The following is a 13442-nucleotide window of genomic DNA, read 5'->3' on the forward strand; positions in this document are numbered from 1 at the left end:
CGATAAAATTAAAATGTCACGTAAACTGTCAAATACGGGCAATTAGAATACGTTTTTAAAATGGCAGTTTATACATTATTCGACGAATAAATTTTATCCAAGCATTGAAAAATCGGCCCTTAATAATAGTATTAAATTACTAACGTTTTTTTTACATCAAACTTTCTATGAGAAAATCGTATAATTATTATCCATATTAAAAACACATACAATCGACATAAGCGCCATCTAGGCGAAGTAATGAAATGTTGTGTTAAATATTTATAGTAGTTGCTGCAATAACATATAGATGGCGCTTTTCACAATAATGCCGACACACAGGATATAGATAAAAATTGTAATTTGCAGCATTTAAAAATTAACTTATTTCATCTACTTAGTCCTTTCAATATTTTTAAGTACATAGTATTTAATTTTTGTCATTCAAACAAACAAACGAACAGTAGCTTTATGTTATAAGCTCTTATTAGTACTTATAATAGATTATGAAACGAATGTTATTTTTTCGTTGGCTTTTATCTGATCTATTAGTCCAATAAAACAGACAAATACTATTAAAACAAACACACATATGAAAAACATTTATTTATCAAATCTAAATCACAATTTCACTAAACTACTTATACTCAAATACTGGTCATGAAATAATCTTCAGGTGGGCAAGGATCATTAGTATCAATTGGTTTATATCTATAAATCTTACCTCGCGTACCAATTATAATATTATTTCTATGATCAAAAGCCATGCCAGTAATTTTAAAGCCCAATTGGCCGATTTTAACTGGCAGAATGCTCTTCGTAAACAATCTGAACAATGATCCTTTCACGGCGACTATTGCTTCGTCATGTTTATTCAGTTTTAGTATATACTTTAGTTCCCTCGAAAATCCCTTGTATTGTATCGGTTCATAGAGATCAGTTGAAAAGAAGTACAATCTTCCATCTACATATTCGTAGAAAGCGTTTCCTTTCCCGTCCAAAACGAAATTGTAGGCTTTCGGTATTTTCTCATATCGTTTTACAGCTGCAGAACCATTGACGAATCTAAATATTTCATGATTATGTCCAGTTGTTATGTACATTTGGTTGTCTGTTTTATCTATAAAGATACTTCGTATATCATCGTCTCCTATAGGTCTGTCAGCAAGGATTTCTGGTCTTGAATAGTCATAAGTGACGAGTCCTTGATTGGTTCCAATGTACACTATGTTATTTGCAACATCAATACCAATACATTGTCCTATAATATCGTCTGATACTGGTAACTCTTTGACTCCAAGAGCCCCGTGTTTTAAAATGTGTATACCTTTAGTATAATTCCTTTTATGCAGCAGGAAAAATATGTTCTCTGTTCTAGGATCTATGACCATTCCTGTGGGATAGCCATCTATAGCAGCTATGAGTTGTCGTTTGTAATACTCGTTTCCAATTTTAACCCTTTCGCATTTATCTGCTGTCAATTCAGTGATAAGCACGGATAGTAAGATGGTTATTACTTTTCTTAGAGCTTTCATGATTCATGTCAATCCCTGGAAAAAAAAGATTAAGATTAAGCACGATTTTAAGCAATTGCATGGAAATTATAGTCAGAGAGCACTCCATTGACTTTTCTTACTTTCCTTTACAGATTTTCTTTAATATTTAAAATGTAAAGGATGAAATAAACTCCATACCTAATGCAAGTGTTGACGAAGGGATATTGCAGTATGGATGACATCCGCCTCTTTATAAAACACGCTCATTGTTATGTCATTGGAGACCAGTTTGTAAATATAATGCGTTTGGGCATAATAAAGGGTGCACAATCATATTGTAATTTATATTATATAGGTACATATTATACTAGCTTTCTACCCGCTGTTTCGCCCACATTTTCAAAGAAAAACCCGAATCCCGTTGCCGTGGGATTTTCGCGATTAAACCTTTCCTATGTGTTAATCTAAGTTCCCCTCTATATATTGTGTGCTAAATTTTATTGTAATCGGTACAGTAGTATTTGCGTGAAAGAGTAACAAACATACACATACATCCATTCTCAAAAACTTTCGCATTTATAATATTAAGGATTAGTAGGAAGTAGGAGAGGATAGGATTGTTTTCTAATTACAATTTTGATTAACGTGAAAAGGGTCGAATCTATCTTATATCCCTAGTGATATTATAATTAATGCGAAAGTAACTCTGTCTGTTCTTTTGCCTGTCTGTTTGATACAGGAGAAAGGATAGCTTTTATCCCGGAAATCCAACGGGAACGGGAACTATTCGGGTATATTTCTGACTACGCGAGCGATACCGCAAGCGGATAGCTAGTATGTAAAAGAAAGTCGTGATAGTTACACCACTCAAAACTCAAAAACAGCTTTTTAATTACGATTCAATTCCGTTTTGTTTTGTTGAATTTGCCTCCGAATGGAATAATTATATCAGTGTGAAAAATAAAAATATACCTACAAAAAAAGATGTGATTCGAGACATGATCGAAATTAAAAATTAAAAATATAATAAAATATCAGTGACTGTGGCTCTTTGACACTAAAATTCTAAATACAGATATAAAATGGAAAAAAACATATATTTCATTTATCTTGGAAAGTAATTATTGATAAAAGAGTAATAAACAAGTTCTCAAATCTCCTAAACACAGGAATTGTTTTGTCTCGGACTAAATTTAGTGATAATTCTCTTGTGTGGAAGATAATTTCTGTTTAGATTTAGTACACTTCTCATATTATATTTTATTTTAACACCCAGAGACGAAAAAAGTACCTAATTATAATAAAAAATGGAAAATAAAGATGTTACCTATCACATAAATCTTGGAAAAAAACAGGTCCATCCGAACTTGTAATCTTATATTAAGTATATGAGTAAGTATGTTGCTATAACTCCTATCAAAACATCTGTAGAAACACTCCTCATACAAAGACGCTGGCCCACAAAGTCGGAATTTATTTTTATTTTCCGACAATTGTCGGGGTAAATTTGGTCATTTGATTTTGTACGGCACCTGTGTCATACTATTTCTATACTGCTTCCGCAACGCCGTACAAAAATCATGGAGACAAGGGGAAAAATTCTCTAGCTGTACTTTCGAATTCTCATCTGCACTCAGGTGGACAGCTTACAAGTGACGGCATAGTGCTGAATCTGCTATTTTATGCTCTATATATAAATTTTATGCTCTTATATCGTTCTAGATAGGTCACCTGGTGGTTCAAATGACTCATAATTTTTTCAACATGGACCTGTAGTCTATATGTGATATGAGTCGTCAAACAGAATAACGTTTGCAGAGTCAGCGGTTTTTTTTTTATATAATTTATGTTTTTTGTTGAGATTAAAGTGTGTTCATGTTCTGCCTTAGACAAGAATTTATTTCTCTTAAGAAAACTATTATAATATGTATGAAAAATAAAAGAGAACATGCTGTATAAATTACTATTGGTGAATTACTAGAAATTGTTACGTAATTATAATAATGGTAATGTTATGATCACATATCTAGCGAACAGAAAAAAGGGCCTTCTTTTATAATAATAACATTTCAGTCTTCATTGATTGACGAGCCCTTTGTGAAAGAATAAGTGTTTTGATAATAGTATTGAATAAGACATTACACAGGTAAGGATATAAAATATTAGTTCGGTCAGTTTAGCTAACCAACTAGCTAAAACTATAAAGATTTAGTTAGGTACTCCTTTCATGATTTTCAGGTATTAAAAGTTATTTTATGATGTACTAGCTTTCCGCCCGCCCGCGTTTTCAAAGAAAAACCTGCATAGTTCCCGTTCCCGTAGGGTTTCCGGGATAAAAGCTATCCTATGTGTTAATCCAAGTTACCCTCTATATGTGTGCTAAATTTCATTGTAATCGGTTCAGTAGTATTTGCGTGAAAGAGTAACAAACACACACACATCCTCACAAACTTTAGCATATATAATATTAGTAGGATAGGATTAGGAAGGATAGGATAGAAATGATTAAAAAAGAGGTAGGTGATCAATAAGGTTAACTCATATTTTCTGTTAAATTCGTTTAATTATTGGCACATTTCATATTCGTAAATAACACCTGTCGTAGATACATACATATTATTACCATTAAATGTAACACCAGCCGGTACATAATCTAAATTCATTAATTTCTTAGGAATGATATTATCAGGTTTTAACCAGTAGAGACCGTCATTTGCTGCTAAAATAACTCTGCCATTATCATCGACTGCTATTGCTCTAGCTGCATTTTTGGGAATACCAACAAATTCGATCGATTCTTGAAAGTCTTTTAGTAAAACTTTAATAAATTTGGAATCACATTCGTAAAATATATTTTCATCTGAATCTACAGCCATTATAAACGCACAGGGCACGTTTTCAACACGGTGTTTCTCTGTATTTTCATCGATTTTGTATACTTCATTATCAGGGAACAATACTGCGTATAAGTTATCAGAGTTTCTAGGTTTGAACAGCTGCACTATGTCTTCGTCTTTCATGCCTATGAAATTGGCTCGATCTGTACCATTCAGTATATGAAGGCCATCATCGCTAGCAATGTAAACTCGATTATTTCTTACATCCACAGCAGCTGCTTGGCCATTTACATTGTCAATTAGAATTGGCTGACCACCTCGTAATATGTACTGATCCATTTTGGTCTGTATTTCATCGTTTTGTAGCGTTTCTAGATCTATTAACGTGAAAAGAAGATCTTTGCTGAGTGGATCGTAGACTAAATTGGTTGGTAAACCTTTCATGGTTAATATTGTTGATTTTGAGTATTTTGTATTGTCGAACACATGTGAACATTGGTCGGCTACCGCTGATGAGATTAGTAGGAATAATAGCAGCATTTTTGATCTGAAAATCAATAGTGATATTAGCAATATATAATTTTTAAGTATTGAATGTAAATTGTATTGAGTGTAAATGTTGTCTGGTGACTGCAACTGCTATCAAATATTTTTTTTGAAAATATGAACTATTGAGAAATTCTGAATAATTTTCTGACGAAAAAAGTTACTCAAGAGATAATCAAAATTGTACATTTCATAGCGTAATATGTTTTCAATGAATTGTAATTGAATTATTTAACCAATAAATTTTCACGATATTACTGTCTTGTTAAAATTAAGTGCGAACAATAATAAACATGTGTAATAAATCAACACGACACAATAAGTTCCTTTAACAAAAGATATGTTTATTTCACAATAATTGTAAATTTATCATTTTTACCAATTTAATCACTACATAAGTACATAGTATTAAGCAAAGTCGCTTTCTCTGTCCCTTTGTATGCTTAAATCTTTAAAACTACGCAACGGATTTTGATGCGGTTTTTTTTAATAGATAGAGTGATTTAAGAGGAAGGTGTTAGTATATAATTTATTAGGTTTTAAACCAAGCGGGCGAAGCCGCGGGCGGTAAGCTAGTTAAATATATTCTTGTTGTGAATGTACTTTTGAGGTCACTTCATACAGGAATAGGAAAGTTATCTGGGGTTAACAGAGAAATGATACACTTATGTAAACAAATAACATATTGTTTATCATATTTTTCATGTAAAACCATGTGTAAAACAATAATTAATACATGTTCGAGTTATGTTATTATCATGATTAATTTGTTTTTGAGTCTTCCGTTGTTTTCAAATTTATTATAGTTAATTATTGTTGTATTCGCATAATCTGTAATCATAAACGGCTGAAGGATATAGGATAGAACTTTTCACGCAGATAAACCGTTCACCATTTTAATTCTGTGAGAACACCATAGCAATAGACGGATAGACGAATGTTAGTCGAATCTTTATTTTTTTAATTTTACACTACAATAATGATAGTTCTTTTTGAATAAATATTTCTTTTAATACTAGTTACAAACAAATTATGAGTAAAACTGTTATTCAAAGTTAAACTATTAGGTAGGTTAAAAAATAAGTTTCTGATTAAGTACATAATGTCTTTTGTTACTGTTACTTAAAATAGACAAAAATAACCTAGAATCGACAGCTTGTTTAATTTTACATGAAATTTGATTACTTGAATAATATTATATAATATTAACTTGATTTCGTAAAATTCATGCAGGTTAGACTATCAAAAAAACAAAATAATAAGCAACCAGTGCAAAATCAATATTAAATTATGTTTGAAATTATTATCTAGATTCTATATTATTATGTCTTTTTTTGATATCCCAAAAATGTACCGAAGAAATTACATTAACCCTCCCGAAAATAAGTTTTTAAATTTAAATTGTGACCATGAAGAAATAAAATATTGAAAATTAATAACACTTAATAATGTTAGTAGGGCAATAATATCTAGTTTAATAATAAATAATTTTATCAATTAATGTAATTATTATAAATTACATGCAATTACTTACATGTTCTGCACACAATCGTTTGATATTTCAACAAATTGAAACTGATGTTGTTTTACAAAATATGACTGGAGTTCAACGCACTTTATCAATTTGGACCAAATTGAGGAATAAATAGAAAAATCACTGTAAACCAAGGTTTTTAAACTTCTTTATTGGTATTTTTTAGTATTTAAATAAATAATAAATAATTTTGAATGTTCGTATTTGTATGTATCGAGTATGAAATAAGATTAGCAATGGAAGTTCAATATATGTTGTTATATAGGAAGGAAGGAAATATAGATAGTGTTTCCATTATCATACGAATAGAAATAGATGTTAGTTATTTGTTATTGTTTTTATTTCACAAAGTATTTGTGGGAGCGTATAATCACTACATAGTATAAAACAAAGTCGCTTTCCCTGTCCCTATGTCCCTATGTCCCTTTCTACGCTTAAATCTTTGAAACTACGCAACGGATTTTGATGCGGTTTTTTTTAATAGATAGAGTGTTTCAAGAGGATGGTTTATATGTATAATAACATCCATTTAATAGTGGAGAAGTACTGTTATTTTTGAGGTTTCTAATGTGATGTCGTAAAAAATTACATTTTTTCCGCTTACATTGCAAACGCAGGCTGAACCCTACGAGTTTTATCAAAATAATGTACTAAGTATTATACACATTAAAAAGGTCTACAGAAAAGTCCGCGATGGTATATGTCTATCTCTTATGGATAACCCACAATAACTTTTTTTTGTCATTTACTTTTTACGACAAATAATGGCTAATTTTCGATGCGATTTTAACCAATACAGCATTAATCCTTAACCAATTAAATAACTTCAATACATTGTTCATTTAATATAGATCTATATGGGCCTTTACACCGTATGATTTAAGTGAATATTTTCGAAGATATTACAGATTTAAAAATTGCGGGACGTAGCATTTGCGGCGGTACCGGCCGGCCGCCCGGCTATATATTTTACTAGCGACCCGCCCCGGCTTCGCACGGGTGCAACGCTGATACTAAATACACTACAGAAAAACTGTGAACGTTGTATATAAAAACATAGCGGCCCGCTCCGACTTCGTATAGATAGCCTGGCGGCCGGCCGGTACCGCCGCAAACGCTACGTCCCGCAATTTTTAAATCTGTAATATCTTCGAAAATATTCACTTAAATCATACGGTGTAAAGGGCCATATAGATCTATATTAAACGAACAATGTATCCATGGTATTTAATTGGTTAAGGATTAATGCTGTATTGGTTAAAATCGCTTCGAAAATTAGCCATTATTTGTCGTAAAAAGTAAATGACAAAAAAAAGTTATTGTGGGTTATCCATAAGAGATAGACATATACCATCGCGGACTTTTCTGTAGACCTTTTCAATGTGTATAATACTTAGTACATTATTTTGATAAAACTCGTAGGGTTCAGCCTGCGTTTGCAATGTAAGCGGAATGAATGTAATTTTTTACGACATCACATTAGAAACCTAAAAAATAACAGTACTTCTCCACTACTTAATGGATCTTATTATACATATAAACCTTCCTCTTGAATCACTCTATCTATTAAAAAAAACCGCATCAAAATCCGTTGCGTAGTTTCAAAGATTTAAGCGTACAAAGGGACATAGGGACATAAGGACATAGGGACATAGGGACAGGGAAATCGACTTTGTTTTATACTATGTAGTGATACCCGTGCGAAGACGGAGCGGGCCGCTATGTTTTTATATACCTACAACGTTCACAGTTTTCCTGTAGTTTATTTAGTATCAGCATCGCACCCGTGCGAAGCCGGGGCGGGTCGCTAGTTTATCTATATAACTCAAAGGTGACTGATATAGTGATCTATCAACGCACAGCCCAAACCACTGGAAGTGTCGGGCTGAAATTTGGCATGCAGGTAGATGTTAGGACGTAGGCATCCGCTGAAAGGATTTCTCGAAATTCTTGTGGGAACGGGGAAAAACGGGGATGCACGTACAAAGTCGTGGGCGGAAGCTTGTTGTAAATATTATGCTTATAACAAGATTTTTGAGCACTTATTAAAAGTAATATCTTTAGTAATATATTACTAAGAGAATACATAATATACAGTTTGTCTTTGTGCTCTTGTCATATTTTCCGCTTTTAAACTACTAAGTACCTGTTGCAAATATATGTATTTTAAAGAATCCATACTAATATTATAAATGCGAAAGTAACTCTGTCTGTCTGTCTGTTACTCAATCACGCCTAAACTACTGAACCAATTTGCATGAAATTTGGTATGGAGATATTTTGATGCTCGAGAAAGGACATAGGCTACTTTTTATTGCGAAATATGTACCACGGGCGAAGCCGGGGCGGACCACTAGTATTAGAATATAATTAATCAGAAGAACCAGAAAATTTCTTAGGACTTAGACCATTCGTAAAACCTTGTCAAAAGATCGATAGAAACGGAATTGAAATTCGTACTGAGAAATACGAATATATATTTGTATAATATAATTTTTATATTATACGATTTACTTTCGTCAATTCTTTTATAATATTCCTTAAAGTACGAGGATGGTTCTTATGGAGAGAAAACGTAAACATGTACCACAACCGAAATCGGGTGGACCGCTAGTTTCATCTAGTTGTAGATTATCGTCTATAATCTATTTCTAGAAACCGTGATACAATGGAAACGCATTAGGAACTGTCTCTCCACGCATAAATGAACATGCGTGTAAATAACACGGCTAATTTTACTATTATATAATCTGTTTGCTGGTTTATTTAGTTTTCATTGCATTTTCAAAATGATATAAGGAAATTGTCGATATTGTTTTGTATATTTTAATTAATTTCCTTTATATAACCTAACCTACATCACTAACTTACAGTTTAATTCGATTGCGTTTAGAAAACATTATTAATTAATTATTATTATATCCAAAACAAATCGTTGGTTTTCTTCCATTAAATCTTATTAAAGTTTTGGTCTAGTGTTGTCTAAATGCCAATGAATTTCCAAGGATTTCACATCTCAAAGACTCTACATCTACCTTTAATTATAATTTCTTGCCAGTTAAACACCTAATAACAATAACATAATATTATTATATTAAAACTCTATTTTCATACGTTTTCCACATTTCTATAGCAACACCATCAGCATGCGTGTAGCATTTGAAAATACTGTATTTTTTCAATACAATAAAACTCAACTAAAATTTCAAGTTATAATGAAATTTATTTTTGTTCCAGGAACATGCGCTGTATCACCCTAATTCTAACATGTTTAACGTCATCAGTTGCACCTCATAATATATTATACACGGCCTATCAAAAACCATACACATCAATATTCACGGAAGAACAGGTCATCTTCACAACAAATCATAACATAACCAAACTATTAGTACCAGCTGATGGAATTTCATACATCCAACATTCAGACATTCCTTCGATATTTTTTACGGTTCACGACAAAAATTTAGAAGGCGAACATTGTATTTACGTTCTAGAAGGTTTGGCTGCGTATGAAATCCTCGAAGGTGGAAGAGATTCAACATCAGATTATGGATCCGATAAAGCTATTTACTTCGGTGCTAAAGACGGTGTATATGTTTATGACGCAGCCAGCCTATCAGCCAAGAAATTCGGCCCCTTCCGTGATGACATCGTCCAAATACAAAAAGCAAACGGTTCAGATATTATCTTCTATTTAACGACACAAAACAGAATATACAAACTTGAGAAACACGGAATGGTCAGAACTAAAATTACGTCAATAATCTGCGCTTTGGAATTCGTTTTGGACACCTCGAATAATATTTACTATTTAGCTTGTGAAGACAAATTACCCAGAGTTGTAACACCAAATGGAGATTTAATATCATTTTTATCAAGTGTAACTGGTGACTTTAGTGATGTAAAACTCTTAAGACCTGCATTTATTATGGATAATTGTGTAACATTTTTTGCTGACGGCGTTCTCTATATAATATACTCCAATGGAACGAGTGAGAAAAAAGATTTTCATATAAAGGAAAAACCATCAGCATTTAGCATTGATTCTATGTTGTATGTAGTAGCAGCTATTAATGGTAAAATATATGAATTTAATGTATTGGAGATGTTACTGAAATCAATGTTTAAAGTACCTTCGCGATGGTCCATTAATTTAAAGAATATTGTCATGTCAGTGATAGATTCAAAGGACACATTGTAATAGGAGTATTTGGTTAATCAAAGTAATTTCTTGCATTTTTACTCATTGTTATATTTTGTTGTCTTTTGGGAGTTTTCAGGTGTTTTGAAATAAAATAAATATTCAGTTATTAACTTGTTTTATTTAAATATTAGCTTGTTTAACCTCCAATTCTTTATTTTTACGTTTTTCGGTCGCAAGATTCACTATATTATCGGCTTTGGTGCCCAAATACTTTTTCAATTCGTTCAATTCACTGTGTTCTAATAACGCAATCAGATTGAATTCATAAATTTTCTTGTTGAATGCGTAATAATGGATAATTGTTGCTTCTGGACCGAAACCAGTGGGAACAGCATCGGAATCAAATATAATACTGTAAAATACACTGCCTCCTTTCTTGTTAATAACAAACAGTGCTTTGTCAACAACAACTGCGAGACCCTCTTCAGCAATAATCGGAGGCTTCACCAGTACAGCCTTGGAAAAGTTTATAGGCAGGCCTATGATCTCTTTAATTCCTTCAGATGTTCGCACATAAATTTCTTTGTCAGAAGTATAGAAGAATAGATTGTCTTCATTGTCTAGTTTAATTTGTTCAGCGTTTTTAACATCTTCGAGTTTCTCTTTATTGTTTCCGTTTCCAGTGACTTTGTAAACTGAGTTGTCTTCAGTTAAGATGTATAATACATCGCCTTTGCTAGCTATAGCGATAGATATGATATTATCAGTGAGAGAGCCGTATTTATTAACAGATTGGTCTTCGTCATTGTAAAGGTATATACCGTCACTTGCAGCTAAGTATACTGTTTTTTTGTCATCAACAGCAGCGGTGGCATCTCTTCCATTTTCTAGAATCTTCTTCGCAACACCGTCTTTTAATACGTACAAGCCTTGGTACGTACGTTTTCCGCTTGCGTCAACATCAACTTCAGTAAAGAATACGGTTAAATGGCGATTTTCATCTGAAGCGTTGGAATCTTCTACTTTGAAGTTTAGAGCGTTATAATTTATGGCGTTTAGGGGTACCACTATATTGATTATGTCGTGTTGGCCTGTATACTTGACGTATTTGTCAGAGAAGTACTCTTTCTTGATAGGCGTAACATGATAAGGGTCACGAGCGGGAGGGGCGGCATAAGCCAACCCGAGTAATAATAGCGCGGTAAAAACTTTTAACTCCATCGTGGAATCTGAAAATGATAATATAAATTTTAATATTGATATAATGCAGCTGTAATATTGATTCGAATACGAAAGAAGGAAGATTGTGATTTTTGAGTGTGAACGGATTTTGACTTGTAAATTAGTTACAACGATAATCATCATAATTTTGGTAGTGGTAAACAAAGAGGCAAAAAGTGGTAAAAAAAGTGGCTTCAGAAAAGGCATAAATTAGCAATCGGTTTTTGACGGGACAACGTCTTATAATTCGATAGAGCCGGCTGCACGCACGAAAAAACATGACTCATGCGGCGTTACCTCGCTCTGAGGCGTTCCATGGGTTTGAAGTGCAAGCGAGAGCGCGGAACGAGCGACAAAGAAGCACAATCGGACGTTGACACGTTCAACTATCGTCAGTAAACCGACTTTACAGACAACTAATTTTTTTTTCATATTCTTGCTAAAAGATTGTGTTACCTAATTATGCTCTGAGTCCTAATGTCTCAAAAAATTGCAATATAATTATTGAATATTATCACCATTTCATAATAATAAAACTAGGACTTATCTACATGCGTATATGATCCGTATGCAGGCTGCAAGGTGAAATGTCAGTGATAATGTTTGATAATATTAATTGTGCAGGAGCCACTTAGTTATAAAGTGACCTTGCTTTACAGAAATAACTAAATAATTATTGATTTATTGTTATTTATTTATGTATCCTATCTGTTCTGACAGATTCAAGGGCGACATTCCATTATGAAATCAATACATATTAAGCTGTAGAGTTTGTTTGTTTGCTTGCTTGGACGTGCTAAGCTCAGGAACTATCGTACCACAATTTGAAAATTAATATTTAAGATCCCTTTACATAAGGTTTAATATATCTTGCAGCATCACTGCGGGTAAAACCACAGAACACAGCTAGTTTGTAATAATTACAATTACAAGCGTGATGATAATAGCCAATAGCCTTCCTCGATAAATGGGCTATCTAACGCCGAATAAATAATTTTTCAAATCGGACCAGTAGTTCCTGAGATTAGCGCGTTCAAACAATCAAACAAACTCTTCATCTTTATAATAATAGTATAAGTAGATTAAGTATAGATAGGTAATATGTTAAACATAAATGCATATTGTATAAGTTATAATAAAAATATTTTCTTTATATTGAACTTAGAAACAGTGAAAGAGAAGAAGATGAAAATGCAAATCAAAATTCAAATTTCAAATTTGAATTTTGATTGCAATCAGAAATGCAGAAATGTTTATCCGTTTATCTGATAGTCGAAAAAACAAACACTTTCTTTTATATGTATAATAATAAATTAAAAAAGATGTGATATACTTACTGTCTCTCTTTGGTATGTTGATCTTTTGTAAAATACGTTTTATAAATGGCAGATAATGTGGTTATCATTATTGTTTATGTACCGAAATTTTTGGAATTAGTCTAGTCAAAGAGCAGTGCATTGAATACTACTTCATAACTACTTGAATATTACTATATTCATGGTTAACTGCATAACTAAGTACCTACTACCTACCTACTGAAATAAAATATACTTTAAAGTTGACAAATTATTTCAAATTTGTTATAAAACTCATCTATTTGTACTAACAGCCTTATAATATAGTGATAGTCCAATAGACAACGGTAGGTAGGTATCCCATGTAGTTCCCGTTCCCGTAAGAAT

The 13442-nt window shown here is 32.4% G+C and overlaps 4 protein-coding genes across 4 annotated transcripts; 1 reads left to right on the plus strand and 3 right to left on the minus strand.

Annotated features, from left to right (window-relative positions):
* Positions 1 to 568: 568 nt before the first annotated feature.
* LOC149476476 (uncharacterized) lies at positions 569 to 2159 on the minus strand. The gene is made up of 2 exons (XM_089711702.1): positions 1674 to 2159; positions 569 to 1529 (listed from the first exon to the last, which is right to left on the minus strand). Exon 2 carries the CDS (start codon positions 1512 to 1514, stop codon positions 627 to 629), a length of 888 nt encoding a protein of 295 aa, XP_089567828.1. The 5' UTR covers positions 1515 to 1529; positions 1674 to 2159; the 3' UTR covers positions 569 to 626.
* A 1859-nt stretch (positions 2160 to 4018) lies between these two features.
* Positions 4019 to 6625, minus strand: LOC149476477 (uncharacterized). Its single transcript, XM_089711803.1, has 2 exons — positions 6393 to 6625; positions 4019 to 4859 (listed from the first exon to the last, which is right to left on the minus strand). The coding sequence occupies exon 2, from the start codon at positions 4850 to 4852 to the stop codon at positions 4040 to 4042; it is 813 nt and encodes a 270-aa protein (XP_089567929.1). The 5' UTR covers positions 4853 to 4859; positions 6393 to 6625; the 3' UTR covers positions 4019 to 4039.
* Positions 6626 to 9633: 3008 nt separating this feature from the next.
* LOC149476478 (uncharacterized) lies at positions 9634 to 10694 on the plus strand. Its single transcript, XM_089711717.1, has one exon. The coding sequence runs from the start codon at positions 9634 to 9636 to the stop codon at positions 10594 to 10596; it is 963 nt and encodes a 320-aa protein (XP_089567843.1). The 3' UTR covers positions 10597 to 10694.
* A 3-nt stretch (positions 10695 to 10697) lies between these two features.
* Positions 10698 to 13125, minus strand: LOC149476479 (uncharacterized). The gene is made up of 2 exons (XM_089711715.1): positions 13098 to 13125; positions 10698 to 11768 (listed from the first exon to the last, which is right to left on the minus strand). Exon 2 carries the CDS (start codon positions 11758 to 11760, stop codon positions 10720 to 10722), a length of 1041 nt encoding a protein of 346 aa, XP_089567841.1. The 5' UTR covers positions 11761 to 11768; positions 13098 to 13125; the 3' UTR covers positions 10698 to 10719.
* Positions 13126 to 13442: the final 317 nt, after the last annotated feature.

Source organism: Colias philodice, chromosome 27, assembly GCF_061535455.1.
Source record: "Colias philodice isolate Cphi_HAF_F1 chromosome 27, ilColPhil1 Martin Lab GWU primary, whole genome shotgun sequence".
Classification (NCBI taxonomy): domain Eukaryota; kingdom Metazoa; phylum Arthropoda; class Insecta; order Lepidoptera; family Pieridae; genus Colias; species Colias philodice.

What these genes read in the sequence shown, in the direction of transcription:
- LOC149476476 (XM_089711702.1), bottom strand. Translation starts at nt 1,514, where the DNA reads ATGAAAGCTCTAAGAAAAGTAATAACCATCTTACTATCCGTGCTTATC.
- LOC149476477 (XM_089711803.1), bottom strand. Translation starts at nt 4,852, where the DNA reads ATGCTGCTATTATTCCTACTAATCTCATCAGCGGTAGCCGACCAATGT.
- LOC149476478 (XM_089711717.1), top strand. Translation starts at nt 9,634, where the DNA reads ATGCGCTGTATCACCCTAATTCTAACATGTTTAACGTCATCAGTTGCA.
- LOC149476479 (XM_089711715.1), bottom strand. Translation starts at nt 11,760, where the DNA reads ATGGAGTTAAAAGTTTTTACCGCGCTATTATTACTCGGGTTGGCTTAT.